General features: G+C 36.7%; 1 protein-coding gene across 3 annotated transcripts in view; it reads right to left on the reverse strand.

Moving 5' to 3' along the window:
• Positions 1–16,621, reverse strand: part of FCHSD2 (FCH and double SH3 domains 2) — a 290,391-nt gene that overhangs the window by 40,421 nt on the left and 233,349 nt on the right. For all 3 annotated transcript variants that reach the window (XM_004381944.2, XM_023736536.1, XM_023736537.1), the window contains one exon: positions 11,936–12,040. In XM_004381944.2, coding sequence (XP_004382001.1) covers positions 11,936–12,040 — 105 coding nt within the window. The remainder of the gene's footprint in view (positions 1–11,935; positions 12,041–16,621) is intronic.

Consider the following 16,621-nt stretch of genomic DNA (forward strand, 5'->3'; position numbering starts at 1 on the left):
CCCCACCAAAAAAAAAAGCACTACAAAATGCAATCCCACTCCTAGGAATATATCCTAGAGAAATAAGAGCCATCACACCAACAGACATATGCACACCCATATTCATTGCAGCACTGTTCACAATAGCAAAAAGATGGAAACAACCTAAGTGCCCATCAACAGATGAACGGACAGACAGACTGGTACATACACGCAATGAAATACTACACAACAATAAGGAACAATGATGAATCTGTGAAGCATCTCATAACGTGGATGAAACTGGAGGACATTATGATGAGTGAAATAAGTCAATCACAAAAGGACAAATGTTGTATGAGTTTACATATAAAAAGAAACAATCTTTGTTGGTTACAAGAGATTGAGGGGGGAACTAAATAGACGATAAGTAGTAAACTCTGGTGAAGGGTATGACACTACACAATACTGGGGAAACCAGCACAACCTGTACAAGGAAAGGTCATGGAAACTCCATAGACACTTCCAAACTCCCTGAGTGACTGAATTGCTGGGTGGTGGGCTGTGGGGACCATTGTCTCAGGGAACATGTAGCTCAACTGGCATAACACAGTTTTTAAAGATAATGTTCTACATCCTACATTGGCGAGTAGCATCGGGGGTCTTAAAAGCCTGTGAGCAGTCATTTAAGATACTCCACTGGTCTCACCCCTTTGGGAGCAAGGGAGAATGAAGAGAACAAGATAGGAGGAAAAGATCTGTCCAAAGGACTAATGGACCACAGCTACCACGGCCTCCACCAGACTGAGTCCAGTACAGCTAGATGGTGCCTGGCTACCATCACTGAGGGCTCTGACTGGGATAACAATAGAGGGTCCTGGACAGAGCTGGAAAAGGATGTAGAGCAAAATTCTAACTCACAAGAGAAAGACCAGATTTACTAGCCTGACAGACTGGAGAAACCCTGAGAGTATGGCCCCCAGACACCCTTTAAGCTCAGTAGTGAAGTCACTCCCGAAGTTCACCGTTCAGCTGGGGATTGGACAGCCTCATAAAACAAAACGGGACTAATGAGGCACAACAGCCCAGGGACAAGGACTAGAAGGCAAGAAGGGACTGGAAAGCTGGTGATAGGGAACTCAAGGTTGAGAAGGGACAGTGTTGACATGTCGTGGGGTTGTTAACCACTGTCATAGGGCAATATGTGTACTGTTTAATGAGAAACTACTTGTTCTGCAAACCTTTATCTAAGGTACAAAAAAAAAAAAAGAATTATCTATGTGAGATCAAACTGACAACAGCAACTCAAAAGGTTTGATGCGAAGCCTAGGGGGCAGTGAGTTGAAGATAATGGTGATGGAATAATTTGGAAAATGATAGTGAGAATAGCAGCACAACTGGAAGAATGTAATCAATGTCACTAAATTGTACATGTAGAAACTTTTGAAATGGTGTAACTTTGGCTATGTATATTTTCACGAAAAAAAAAAGTCCTCTGAGGTCGAGAAGGGAGAGCATTGACAGGTTGTGGGGTTGTTAACCAATGTCATAAAATGATATGTGTACTGACTGTTTAATTAGAAACTATTTGTTCTGTAAATCTTCATCTAAAGTACAATAAAAAAAATTAAAAAAAATTCATGGATTTCCACAAAACCAGTGCTTACATGGAAACTTTACAGCAGTGCTTGAATGGAAAAGAAGAAAAGTTTAAAATCGAGATCCTAAGCTTCCATCTTAAGAAACTAGAAAAAGATTAGCAAGGTGAATCCGAATTAAGTAAATGAAAGAAGACAGTAAATATAAGAATAGAAATCAATGAATTATAAAACAGACAAAAGAGAAATATCAATGAAACCAAGGGTGATTCTTTGAAAAGACAAAAAAAAAAAAAAAAAAAACCTCAAAAAAGACTGATTAATAAAAAGGGAAGACACAAATTACCAATCTCAGAAATGAAAGAGGGGACATCACTATAGACCCCACAGACTTTAACAGGACAATAAGGGAATATTATGAACAACTTTATATCAACAAATTCAACAACTTAGATAAAATGGTCAAATTCTTTGACAGATACAAATTACCAGAACAGATACAAGACAGAAAATCTGAATAGCCCTATATTTATAACAAACAAATTGAATCCATATTTTAAAACTATCCCACAAAGAAAATTCATGCCCAGGTGGTTTCACTGATGAATTTTTTTTTTTTAAGCTTTAAAACTGAGATAATTTATTTTAGAATACAAGTCTCAACATTTTGGTATTTTAGTTGAACTTATGGTACAACATACAACTGTATTATAAAGAACCAAATAATGTTACATCTTGATATCTTCTACTGGAGTCAACAGAGCAGAAGGAAAGAAACTCAGAATTAGGAATTGACATGCAACTGGGAGTAATCCCGCAACAGTGAGCAAAATTCTCCGTGTCTTTAATCCTGTTTCCTCATCTCAAAAATGGGGTTGCAAATGCAGGCCTGTCTCCCTGCTTACTGAGACACAAACAAGATTTCATGACTTCAATCACTGAGAAAGAATGGTTTATAAAGGGCTATAGAAGTGTCATGCATTTATTGCTTTTAAAATGTAATTATTTTTACCAGATAGAGCTTGATAAGTACAAGAAACACATGACAAGAAGATACATAGTGATGTCAGCAAAAATAGTGGGCTAAGGACCTCTGCAAACCCTCTCCTTCATAAAAGCAAAGGGAACACTGGCAAAATCTACAGTGTTTATTCAAAACCAATAGCAAAATTTAAAAACAGTGAGATCTGTAGCGTTTTAATTTGTCCTATTCTCATCCCCCTCACCAGCTTCCCAGTCACCTGGAAAACTAACACACAGTCATAGTGATCTCTGGGATCTGGACGTGATCTGGGGTAATGAAAATATTCTGGATTTAGACAGTGGTGAGGTTGCACAACCTTATAAATATACTAAAAACCACTGAATTTTATGGTAAATGAATTAAAAAATATATATTTTAATTTTTTAAGAAAGACACACATGAGCTGTTTATATGAGGATCTAATTTAGGATGCTTGTAATGCAGTCTGAGCAGATAAAACACTATCTGGATGGATGCCTACACACACTCCACACCCCAATCCATGGATTGCTTGTTGTTGCTGTTAGCCACTGTTGAGTCAGCCCCCGAGTCTTGGTGACCTCATGCACAGTGGGATAGGACCATCGTGATCCATAGGGGTTTTCACTGGTTGATTTTCAGAGGTAGATCTCCAGGCCTTTCTTCCTAGGTGAATTATTTTAAACACTGAAGAAAGGAATAATATCAATCTCATATAAACTCTTTTATAAAACAGAGGAGGTATTTTATATATGTAAAATCCAAACTGATTTTATAAGGGCAACATTACTTTGACACCCAAACCAAAGACATTTCCACAAAAGAAAAAAGAAAAAACGTACAAGCTAATATCCTTAAGAAAATATTGAGTCCAACAATATATAAGAAGGATAATATATCATGATCAAATGGTGTTTATCCCAGAAATACAAGGCTAGTTTAACATTAGGAAACCAATCAATGTAATTCACTGCATTAAGGGAATAAAGGAGAAAAATGAAACAGTTGTCTTAATAGATGTAGAAAAAGCATTTGACAAAACTCAAGACCTGTATTTATGGTAAAACAAAAGAAAACTCTCCTCATTCTGGTAAAGGGCATCTATCAAAAATCTATAGCCAACATTATATCTAAATGTTTCCTCCCTCCCAAGATCAGGAAAAAGGCAAGGATGTTGGTGCTTACCACTTTTATTAAACATTCTACTGGAAGCCTAGCCAGGGTATTCAGGCAAGAAAAATAAAAAAAAAGGCAAACAGATTGAAAATGAAAAAGTAAAACTGTCTTTATTGGTAGACAACATGAACATATACAGATACTGTCCTAAGGAGTCTACCAAAAAGCTCCAAGAACTAACAAACAAGTGAATTTAACAAGGTTGCAGGATACATGGTCCAAAAAAAAAAGTCAATTTTATTACTACAAGCTAGCAATGAATAATTGAAAAATGAAACAAAAAAATTAAATTTACAATAGCATCAAAAAAGATAAAACAACTTAGTGATAAATTTAGCAAAACGTGTAAGATCTTGATACCAAAAACTATGAAAACATTAAGAAAACAAAGTGTTTAAATAAATGGAGAGATATATCATGTACATGGGTTGGAAGACTTAATATTGTTGAGAAGTCAATTTTCCTCAAACTGATTTATAGATTCAATGTAACCCCAATCAAAATCTGAGTACGCAAACTGATAAGATGATGGAAATGAGAAAAGCCCAAAGAATTCTGAATAAGAAGAACAGTATTGGAGGACCTACACTACCTGATGTACATACAGGCTTACTATGAAGTTATCAAGATAGTGTGATACTGACATAAAGCTGGACATATGGATAAATGAACTAAGCTGAGTCCAGAAAAGATTCACACATATATTGTCAGCTGTTTTCAACAGAAGTGTAAAGGTAATGGGGAAAGGATATTTTTCAAAAAATGGTGCTGGAACAATTGGATATCTGTATGGAAAAAAATGAAACTCAATCCTTAACTCATGAGACCACAAAAAATTAACTCAAATGTTTAGGATCATAGATGTAAATATAAAAGCTAAAACTAAAAAACTTCTAGAAGAAAACACTGAGAATATATTAAATTTTTGGTGTAGGAAAAGATTTCTTAGAACACCAAAAGCACTAACCATAAAAGGCAAAACTGACAAATGAGACTTCATGAAAATTAAAAATTTCCAATCTTTAAAATATACTGTTAAGAAAATGAAAACGGAAGCCAAAGACTGGAGAAAATATTCGTGGTACATATATCTTAAAAGGATCTGCATCCATTAAGAAGATCAATCAACCCAAATTAAAGAAACGGGCAAAAGATATGAACAGATCTTTACTAAAGAAGATACATGAATGACCAATAAGCATATGAAAAGGATGTTTAATATCATTAGTCATATCATTAGTTATCAGTGAAATGCAAATCAAAACCACACTGAGATACCATTACACACCCACTCGAATGGCTAAAATATATGTACACAAAAAGACCTGTACACTATGTTCACAGTAGCTTTGTATTAGTGAAACTATAGAAACAACCCAAATATCTATTAACAGGTAAACAGATAAATATATAGCTGTACTTCAAAAACATCATACTGATTGAAAGAAGTCAGACACAAGAATATATCTATAATTTCATTTAAAAGAAATTCTGAACAAGCAAAGATAACCTATATGACAGAAAGCAGATCAGCTGTTGCCAGAGCACAGGGACCTTTTAGGGGTGACAGAACCATTCTATATCTTGACTGTGGTTATTTTGGAGTATGCATTTGTCAAAGCTCACTGAACTGTACGTTTGAAATGGGTACATCTTATTGTATGTATATTATTTGCATAAATTTGATTTTAAAAATTCCATGAAGCCATATGATCCTCAACAAAGAGAGACATGCCCATTTGCCACCAATGGAGGTGACTATTACATAAACTCTTTAGTCTTAGAATTGAAAATTAAGGACAAAGATTTAAGCATTTGGAGTTCATTCCTAGCTTGATGGGGAAAATTTCTTCATTACAGAAAAGTTCCAGCCAGTAAACAGAAATTACATTACAGAATTAGAAAACCACAATTTTGCAATCCCAAATAACATAATTTAGGCAACAATCATTAATAGATGTTACAACTACTCGATGGGGAACGGGATATTTGTACAGTGCTATAAAATATTATCCCAGAGAGTACTTGCTAATTGCAATGGAAAAAGAAAAGAATCTTTATAATGGAAAGATCTGGCATCACCATCTTAATTAAATGGCCACTATTAGCATGATTAATAGAAGGATGTGATGGTTACGGTTGTGTGTCAGCTTGGCTGCGCCATGATTCTCAGTGGCTTGGCAGTTATGTAATGATGTAGTCATCCTCCATGATGTGATCTGATGTGATCAGCCAATCACTTGTAAGCCGAGTTTCCTGAGGGGGTGTGGCCCGAATCCAAAACATATATATATATATATATATATATATATATGTTCTGGCAAAGCTCATTCGCTTGCTCTGATTCCTACATCCGGCTTGTCATTATCTGACCTTCAGTTCTTGGGACATGAGCCAGCAGCCTGCTGTATTACCTGCCGATCTTGGGATTCGTCAGCCTCTGCAGTCTGTGAACGAGTGGCCTGCCCTATTGCCCACTAATCTTGGGATTCATCAGCCTCCACAGTCTGTGAGCCAGTGGTCTGCCATCTGACCTGCTGCTCTTGGGTCATCAGCCCCTACAGCTACATGAATCTGGAGAAGTCTCCAGCCTGATGCCTGACCCATGGACTTGGAACTTGCCAGCCTCTACAACCGCATAAGCCATTCCCTTGAGTTAAATCTCTCTCTCTCTCTCTCTCTCTATATATATATATATATATACGCTTCACTGGTTTTGCTTCTCTAGAGAACCCAGCCTAAGATAAGGGACAACTTGATATTATACAATTCCTGATGTGATGAAAAAATATAGCATCGTCTATGAAGTATTCCTGTCTAAAATGCTAACTTGGCTCTAATTAGGCCTTTAAACCCAAGTTCCATTTTACAGAAGTAATGGGTCAATCTAATAAACACATAATGCCAATATTGCAAAATATTAGTAGTTGAATCTAGATGTTGAGAATTTACATGTCGATTATACTACCTATTCATCTTTTCTGGACATTTGAAAACTTACACAATAAAAAATTGAGAAAAGTGATTAGTTTACTGGTCTGCTAACATGTCATACTGCAGTGAAACTTGTGATAGCTGAAATTTGATGGGAATGCCTTGTTTTTCCAGGTCTCAGAAATTTTCTGCCTTTGATAGGGTGCAGTCTTACCACTTTTCTATTGCTCTCTATCAGTGGAAAATATTCATTTTCCTTCTCTGATAGGTTTCCACCTTACAGATTCTGGCTTTCACAGGTTATACTGCATAAGAGTAGTGTGAAACTCCGTAATGACAGGCCCTGAGGCAACGTGAGGAGCCCTGGTGGCACAGTGGTTAAGCGTTTGGCTGCTAACCGAAAGGTCATCGGTTCAAACCTATGAGCCGCTAAACAGGAGAAAGCTGTGGCAGTCTGCTTCCATGAAGATTTACAGCCTTGGAAACCCTATGGAGGCAGTTGTACTCTGCACTATAGGGTTGCTATGGGTCAGAATCAACTTGATGTCAGTGAATTTGGTTTGGTTTGGAGGTAATGTGATTTTGATATGATTGGCAATTTTGTTTTCATAGTAGGCTCACCCTGGTCATTTCATTAACCTTGCAATAATGGGGCCTCACATTTTATGCAACTGAAATTTCTGGACCTTTTATAACATTATGGCAAGGGTCTTACCATTTTTGAGTCATTAAGGTACAAAGGTGACATAATAATTTTGAATACCTTGTGTACAATAGCACCTTCTGAAATAATTCAAAAGAAAAATGGTGTATATAAAAATGCGTTTATAAAGATAATAATTTGATTGTTTTTGGTTTTGTTAACTCACTAGACATGTATATTGAACTTTGGCTTTAAAATGTACATTCAGTTCAGATGTACTCATATGAAATGTACATTCAATTCAGAGCTATATTCATAGAGTACAGCTAGTATCTTGGAGAAAGAATCCTACAGTATACAGATCCTTCACAAACCTTAATGTGGATCCACAATCAAAGCCCATGGAAGAAGCAGTCAAGAAATCAAACAACGTATTGCATTGGGCAAATCTGCTGCAAAAGACCTTTTTAAAGTGTTAAAAAACAAAGAAGTCACTCTGAGGACTAAGGTGTGCCTGACCCAAGCCATAGTGTTTTTAATTGCCTCACATGCATGCGAAAGCTGGACAATGAATAAGTAAGACCGAAGAAGAACTGACACCTTTGAATTACAGTGTTGGTGAACAATATTGAATACACCATGGACTGCCAGAAGAATGAACAAATCTGTCTTGTAAAAAGCACAGCCAGAATGCTCCTTAGCATGGAGGACGGTGAGACTTCGGTTCACATACTTTGGACATGTTATCAGGAGGGACCAGGCCCTGGAGAAGAACATCATTCTTGGCAAACTAGAGCGTCAGTGAAAAAAAGGAAGACCCTCAACAAGATGGACTGACACAGTGGCTGCAACAATGAGCGCAAGCATAGCAACGATTGTGAGGATAACGCAGACCCAGGCAGTGTTTCGTTCTGTTGTAGACAGGGTTGCTATGAGTCGGAACCGACTCAAAGGCACCTAACAACAGATCTTACACCACAGGTGAGTTATTAAAAATTTTCTGGGTATCTTTGATTTCTCCCATTAACTTTCTCCTCTTTTTGTTAAACATTTCACTGTCAAAAAAAAGATGGAACTCCCTCAACCTAAATAAAAGGTATGATTCAATTATATAAAAAGTAATTGTATCCTGGAACAGCTTAAGTCACGAACAGCTTCCAAAAAGACAGCATTTAAAACCCTTGGTTCTTGGCAAGCTATTTTTAAAATAGGTATGATATGTTAGATGAAGAACTGTGTGTGTGACAAACAGCATTTAAAAAAATTCAAATACTTAAATACCAGGTTAAGGAAAATGGCAATTCAAGTTTAAACGGTTACTGACTCATTTCTATTCTTGAATTAATTAGGGGCGGCAAACAGTGCTACTCTATGACAGATATTCTTGTGACAGCTGTAGAGCATAATAATAAAACAACAGCTTGTTAATCACTGTATGTGTAGTGTAGCTATCACTATCTGGCACATAGCAAGTACTCACTAAGTATTTGCTGAATCAATCAATTAGTGAATTTGCCCCAAATTAGTTAATCACTATATAACCCCTAGTCTTTGGAAAAGCATGGGTCATTTATATCTTCAATTTTTGTGACTGGAAAAAGTTTCTTTAACCTATTGCTGAGTGCCATAAATGGTGTTTATTCTAATTAGCAACACTGAATAGGAACACAATATAGAAAAGACTGGATAATGCAGATGAACTAGGAAGGGAGCATATCATTCATGTTAGTAGGAGTTAAAAACCAAACAAGAAGTTGAAGGAATATAATGTCATTTTAACCAGCTTTTTCCCTTTTGTATAGGAATTTATAATAAATACAGCAAATAACTAGTGAATGGAAGAGAAAAACCAATACGAATGATATACAGGCAGAGAAAGGAAAAGGGAATCTATAAAAACCATTATTGTCATTTCCTCTTAAGACTCTTGTGGTTTAGTCTATCCAAAAATTTCATTATGACAATCATGTAATTACTACTCCAGTAAATATGCCTCTTATGTTCCATCAGTTTCAGCTAGGCCTTTTCTTCTTTCTATCTGATAAGTAGAAATCAAATGAGAGATCACTTTAAGATAACAGTTTAATTAAATGTCACAGGTATTCGAAACTAAGAAAATGAATCTGGCCACCATGGTTTTAGAGTATTCCATATTTTTGGTAAGAAAACTATCTTTGGGAATGCAGACTTAAATACTAGTATCAAATGGGGTGAGAAATTCTGTTGTGGAAATCTCGCTTCATATCTTTAGCTTTAAACTAACAAACAAGCTTAGTTTAATACATTCACAGAAATAACAGGTCATTCAGCCTGAATGCAGACTCTATGGACTGATACCTGCTACTGCTACTGCTAGGGGTTGGTGGGATTTGGTGGAGCTAGGGTACCAGACTGTGACACCATGGATGAAGCCTGGAAACGGAAAACATGAGAAAGAACACACCCTTCGGAAAACTCAGACTTGTCTCACAATAGTCACCACTCTTCCACCAAGGCTGTGAAACTGACTTCATCCAGAGTTTGGAGAAACGAACAACAGGAAAAAAAATTCTACCACAAACCAATGTCTCTCAAATAGGCAAGGGGCTGCCAACAGCCCTTGGCCAGCAACCTAGGGTAGTGGTTTGGCAATGACCCTGAATTCAGAGAGGAAAATGGCTATTCATTGTGTGCCCTGCTACCCTCCTCACTATGGAGGCTGTGGATCACAGTGCCAGGAATGAAGCACAGTTGGGGTTACTGGGGCTCCTCTAGGCCAGGCAGATGGCAAGCCCTTTTGGTTTAGATCACTTGCATGGGGCTGTGCCAAAAGCACGCTCATATCCCTATGATTGTCTCGCTGCCCACTCCCACACCCCCCTCCAACCACTGAAGCACTTCCTCAAAACCTCTAGAATCTTGAAGGGGTATTTGAAAATCACTAGTTTAGATCAGGGTTCAAAGCCCTGGTTTAGATTAACCCTGGTGGGCAATGGTTAAGCCCTTGGCTGCTAACCAAAAGGTCAGCGGTTTGAAACCCCAGGGGCTCTGTGGGAAAAAAGACCTGGTGATCTGTAAAGACTGTTGTTGTGTGCTGTCAAGTCGATTCCGACTCATAGTGACCCTAGAGGACAGAGTAGAATTATACCATAGGGTTTCCTAGGCTGCAATCTTTATGGGAGCAGATTGTGATGTCTTTTCTCCTGCGGAGCAGGTAGTGGGTTCAAACCGCTGACCTTTGGGTTAGCAGCTGAGTGCTTTAACCACTGCTCTAGCCTAGGAAACCCTATGTGACAGTTCTATTCTGTCACACAGGGTCACTATGAGTTGGAATCGACTTGGTGGCATACAACAACTCAACTGATGCACGAATTCTTTGTATAGCGTCCCTGACAGATGTTTGCCTAATTCTTCTTGTAAACTTAGTGCTGCAATATGTTCCAGGGGAGCTTATTCTGTCATCGAGCAGATCTGACTGTCAGAAAGTATTTCCCAATATCAAGTCCAAATCTGCCACCCTCCTACTTCCATCTTTTGGTTCAAGTTCTGCCTCTTAAGGCTGCATGGCATAAATCTGTGCTATCCCCTTTTCTTTGACTAACTAAATACTACGTACCTGTTAATACCCATTTTAAGTCCTATCTCTTCTGTGCTATCTGTCCTAACAACCCCTCCTACAGTGATCTCTGTGTCCCTGCAGTTCCGTTACGTATACTGTATGGATCACTCCTTGGCACTTCTGCTTTACAGTCTTAGTTATCTTTAGTATTAGGAACATGGATTATGTTCCTAATATGAACACAATCTCCTTGAGGGCTGGACAGTCTCAGTCTTTTTAAAAATGTCTACCTGAGTATCTCCACATCACATTGCAGTGAGGTAGACAAATACACCAGAGTGTACACAGGTCCTTCATGAACTGGTTCTAACAACAATTGGTTTACTTATCTCCTACTATACTTCCTTACAAAAATTCTCCACTCTAATCAAATCCAACTGCCAAACCATACCTTATGTCTTCCTCCTTTATGCTTCCCATCTCAACCCCTCCCTCTAGGTCAGAGAGTATTAGCTTGGGGTACATGAACTTCTGGACATTATAACACAAAATACACTTTTTTTTTTTGTGGGAGAGAAGTTTTCACAGCTTTTATACAACCCTCAAAGGGTACCATGACCACAAAAAAGATTAAAATCTACTGGTGTAATATCTGTTTGTCCTCTTTGCTTAACCAAGTCTTCCCTCAGTCTTAAAGGCTGAGCTCACGCCTCTGAAGCCAGGGAACCTTCCAGATGGAGGAGGCTTTCCTAGGCTCTGAACTTACATCAATTCTACACCATTAATTTGACTGATTTATTATGCACTTTGTGAAAACTTTAAAAGTAGTATCTTCATTGTGAGCTGATTCTTTTATTTAATGTAAAGTCTCATGACTGCAAACTCTTTATAGCAAGTTCATACATATATACATTGGGTTACATGTGCTACTTTGTACAAAGATAATAAATAATAGTATGGACACAAAGATGATGAATCATCTTCAAATTAATTAGTGTGCAGAAACTGAATTCTAAAGATGCACATCACAGCTGGGACATTATCTCTGGAGCTGGGCAAAATGCCAGAAATAGCTGCCATCTCACCTCTGCTTTACGAATATTTTCTCTAGCTTCATCTATTTTCTGTTCCAGTTCTGCTCGGCTTTGTTCTGATGCTGCAACTCCATGACATTCCAGCTCATCCAGAACCTATTAAAGAAAACAGGAAAATGATGACTGTTTTTCCTTTTTCTAGTTTTTCCTTAAGTGACTAAATTATTTAGATAATTCAGAAGACTTTAGTTACTAATGGCCATGATTCCTTTTTCATCCTTAGTTTTTCATTTATTTATTTACTTAAAAATGTTTTTAAATCTTGAAATAATTATAGACTCACAGGAAGCTTCAAAAGTAATAGAGAGAGGTCCCATTTACCCTTCTTTTACCTTCCGCCAAAGGTAACTTACATAACTATAGAACAATATGAAAACCTGGAAATTGGCACAATCTATAGACTTATTCAGACTGCATACCTTTAATTTTTAAAAATTACATGAATATAGAGTACTGTTGAAAAACAAAGCAGCAATAGTCCCTGTTATACCTGCATATCTCACCCTGTATTCTCCACCCCAAGATAACCATTGATTGCCCTATCAGTCTATACGTACTTTTAGACTATTTCTTATGCGTTTCCATACACAGTTGCATGAACAGAAATAGCTTTATTTAAAAAAAAAGGAAAAAGATGTATACAGTATTATTTTTCCCCTTAGTATGTCTGAGAAACCTTTTTATGTTTGTACAAATAGATTGATCTCATTCTAGTTAATCCATAGATTCAAGTTTAACTGTACCATATATTATTTCTTATTGTTACATGAATTTTTAAATTTACTGACATTATAAATAGTACTGCACAAACAACCTTGTCAATAACTTTTTGAGCGCACATAGGAATATTTATTTAGGATGAAAACAAAGAAATGGAAATTGTACATTTTAATAAAAGACATTACCAAACTGTCCCCAAAAGGTTGTTATCTCTTCAACTAACAGTGTGTGAGAGCATGCTTCCCTACATCTTAACAACATTGGCCAGTTAATATACTCTATTTTTCTAATTTTTGAGCTCTTAAAAGGTGAGAACTTTCTCTGGATGGAATGAGATGAGAGATTCGGCAGCAGGGGACGTCAGAGAGATTCCAAGCATCAGAAGGCTTCAATGCACCATTCCTGGCTCTAAAACGTAGGAGCTTATGTGCAAAGACTAGAGAGAGTGGCATCTAGGAGTTAAGGGCAGTTCCAAGCTGACAGCCAGGAGGAAATAGGGACCTACAGTCACAAGGAACTGGATTCTGACAGCAACATGAGTAAGTCTGGAGTAGATTCTCCCTCAAGGTCTCCAGATAAGAGCTCAGGCTGGCAGATACCTTGATTTTGGCCTTGTTAGAGCTGAAGCAGATGAACCAGCCAAGCCTACACATACTTCTTCTGACCTACAGAACTGTGAGCTAATATATCTATGTCGTTTTAGTCCACTAAGTTTGTGGTAATTTGTTACGGCAGAAATAGAAAACTCACACAATCATCAAGTATAATGTTTGCTGTTTTAGGAAGATATCTTGTTAGACTGAAAAAGTTTCAATCCAGCTTGCTCGGGATTTTGTTTTATTTTTTAATCACTAAGGGATACTGAATTTTATCAATTGTCTTTTTGGCAAACATGAAGATGATCACATACTGTTTCATCTTTACTCTGTAAATACAACTTATCATACTGATAGATTTTCCAATGCTGAATCATCTTTGAACCTGAATGAATTTAAAACATAGCTGGATTTACATTTTAAAAATTTATTTAGCATTTTTAAAAGTTAGTTATACATCTGCTGAAAATCACTTGACCATATATGCATGGGCCACTTTCTGGTCTATTTTATTTCATTCATCTATCATCTATCCTATGTCAATACCACAAAATCTTGATTACTGTAGCTTTTTGCCTTGAAATCAAGTAGTGTTGAGTCCTACAAATTTGTCCTTCTTTTACAAAATGGTTTTGGCTATTTCTGCATTTCCATATATGTTTTATATGGAAATAAAATTCTATTATGTATAAAATACTAGAGTTGCATTTCCATATATGTTTTAGAATCACCTTGTCAATTTCTACAAAAAACCCTGCTGAACATTTGACCTGGATCAAGTTAAATATATAGATCAACTTGGCAATAACAAGTATCTTAAATTTATCAAGACTTCCAATCCATGAACACGGTATATCTCTCAATTTATTTGGTATCTTTAAATCCTTTGGCAATATTTTGTAGTTTTCAGTGTACATGTCTTACCCTCCTTTTGTTAAATTCATTCCTAAGTATATAATATTATGGTTTTTGGGTGTTATTTTAAATAATATAGATCTTTAAAAATTCTAATTTCCAGTTGTTTGTCTATAGCATATAGAAATACAATTAATTTCTGTGTACTAATCTTGCATCCTTCGACCTTGCTAAATTCAGTTATTAGTTCTACCAGCTTTTTCGTAGATTCCTTAGGATTTTTTTATGTACCCTGATCATGTCATCTGTAAATAAGTTTTATTTTTTCCCTTCCAATCTATATGTCATTTATAATTTTTCTGCAGTATAATGTTAAATAGGCGCGCAAAGAATGAATATACTTGCCTTTTCAACTATCTTAGGAGGAAAGTGATAAGACATTTACTGTGATATATCCCACAGTTCCTTAGACTCTATTTTCTTTCTGTTCCTTAAATTGGATTATTTTAATTTTTCTATCTTCGAGTTTGCAGATTCTTCTGCCAGCTCAGATTGGCTGTTGAGTCTCTCTAGTAAATTTTTTATTTGTTATTGTACTTTTCAGCTCCAAAATTCTTTTGGTTCTTTTTCATAATTTCTATCTCTTTACTGGTATTCTCATTTTGTTCATAGATTGTTTCCAGATCTCCTTTAATACTTTATATTTTTCTTTAGCTCTTTCAGCATATTTAAGACTTGTTTTAAAGTCTTTCTAGAGTTAGTCCAATGTCTTGGTTCAGAGATGGCTTCTGTTGCTTTCTGTTTCTCTACGTGCCTTATAATCTTTTGCTGAAAATGGTACATTTCAGTAATATAATGTGGTAGCTCTAGAAATCAGATCTTCCCTCTTCCTCAGGGTTTGCTGGTTTCTCCCTCTCTTGTTTTATTGTTTTTGAAGGCAGTAGTAGTAGTCTGTTGGTTTAGTGACCTTTCCAAACTATTTTTGCAAAGATTGGATTATTAGACATGTGTGGTTCATGGAAGTCTTGTGCCTTTAGCTTGTATTCAGCTATTGTTTTCATCTTTACTCTGTAAATGCAGTTTATCATATTGACAAATTTACAAATGTTAAATCGTTCTTTAAACTGAAGTAGTCATTAACTAATGAATTAGACAGAGATTCCTTCAAAAGTGAAAAAGAAAAAGAAAAGAAAAAAAACAAGCAAACAAAAGAAAAACAACAGACGGGGAAAAAAAAAAACAATCAAAAAAACAAACCACTTCTTGCAGTCTTTGTAGACTGACTCTGTGCTGGGCACTTCTTGAAAACTTAGCCAGGTTTACACTGGGCCTAGAGATCAGCCTGAGGTAAAAGTTTAGGTCTTTTCTGGGCATATGTCTTGCCTTGGGCATGCAAGCTGCTTTCTAAATTCCCTGGTATTCACAGGTGCTCTGAATACCCCAACTTCCCAAAGAAATTCTCTTCCCAGTTCCTTGACCTTACCCCAAATTTTCTATTGTGCGTCTTAATTGCCCTCTCTTGCCCTAGGCAGCTACAGGCTTTTCAGTATGACCGCTACTCCTCCACCCTGCAATACCTCCAAGATGGACAAAACAGAGATGTGCACTTTGCTCCAGTTCTTCAGGTTGAACCTGACAGGTTCAAACAGACAAATATAGTAATTTATGCATAAAGTGTAGTCTGCTCCTTTTAGAACCCAAGACCAGGGTCCCAAACTGGAAACATGGGTTGCCGCTTAAGCTGGGAAGAAGCACAATACATTAATAAAAAGTCTCAAAATTTTCCTAACATTTTCTTCATGTTACCACTTTCCTGACTCAGTGTTCATTTGGTTGCTGTGGAACCTCTGACTGTTTACCAGAGATTAAACAAATTAGTTCTGATACATTCCACCCATTTAAAAAAAAAAAATTTTTTTTTTTAACGTAGTTTAGATGAAGTTTGACAGAACAAATAGTTTCTCATTAAACAGCTGGTACACATATTGTTGTATGACATTGGTTAACAACCCCATGACATGTCAACATTCTCCCTTCTCGACCTTTTTTAAAAATTTTTTTTGGTGAAAATACACACAGCCAAAGAAATACCATTTCAAAAATCTCTACATGTACAATTCAGTGACATCAATTACATTCTTCCACTTGTGCTACTATTCTCACTATCCTTTTCCAAATTATTCCATCACTATTATCTTCAACTCACTGTCCCCTAGGCTATCCATCAAACCTTTTGAGTTGCTGTTGTCAATTTGATCTCATATAATTTTTTTTGTACTTTAGATGAAAGTTTACAAAACAAATAGTTTCTCATTAAACAGTTAGTACACATATTGCCCTATGACAATGGTTAACAACCTCACGACATGTCAACACTGTCCCTTCTCAACCTGGGGTTTCCAATCACCAGCTTTCCTGTCTCCTCCTGCCTTCTAGTCCTTGTCCCTGGACTGCTGTGCCTCATTAGTCCTGTTTTGTTTTATGGGGCTGTCCAATCCCCGGCTGA

The sequence above is a fragment of the Trichechus manatus genome, unplaced genomic scaffold, assembly GCF_000243295.1.
Source record: "Trichechus manatus latirostris isolate Lorelei unplaced genomic scaffold, TriManLat1.0 scaffold00088, whole genome shotgun sequence".
NCBI lineage: Eukaryota > Metazoa > Chordata > Mammalia > Sirenia > Trichechidae > Trichechus > Trichechus manatus.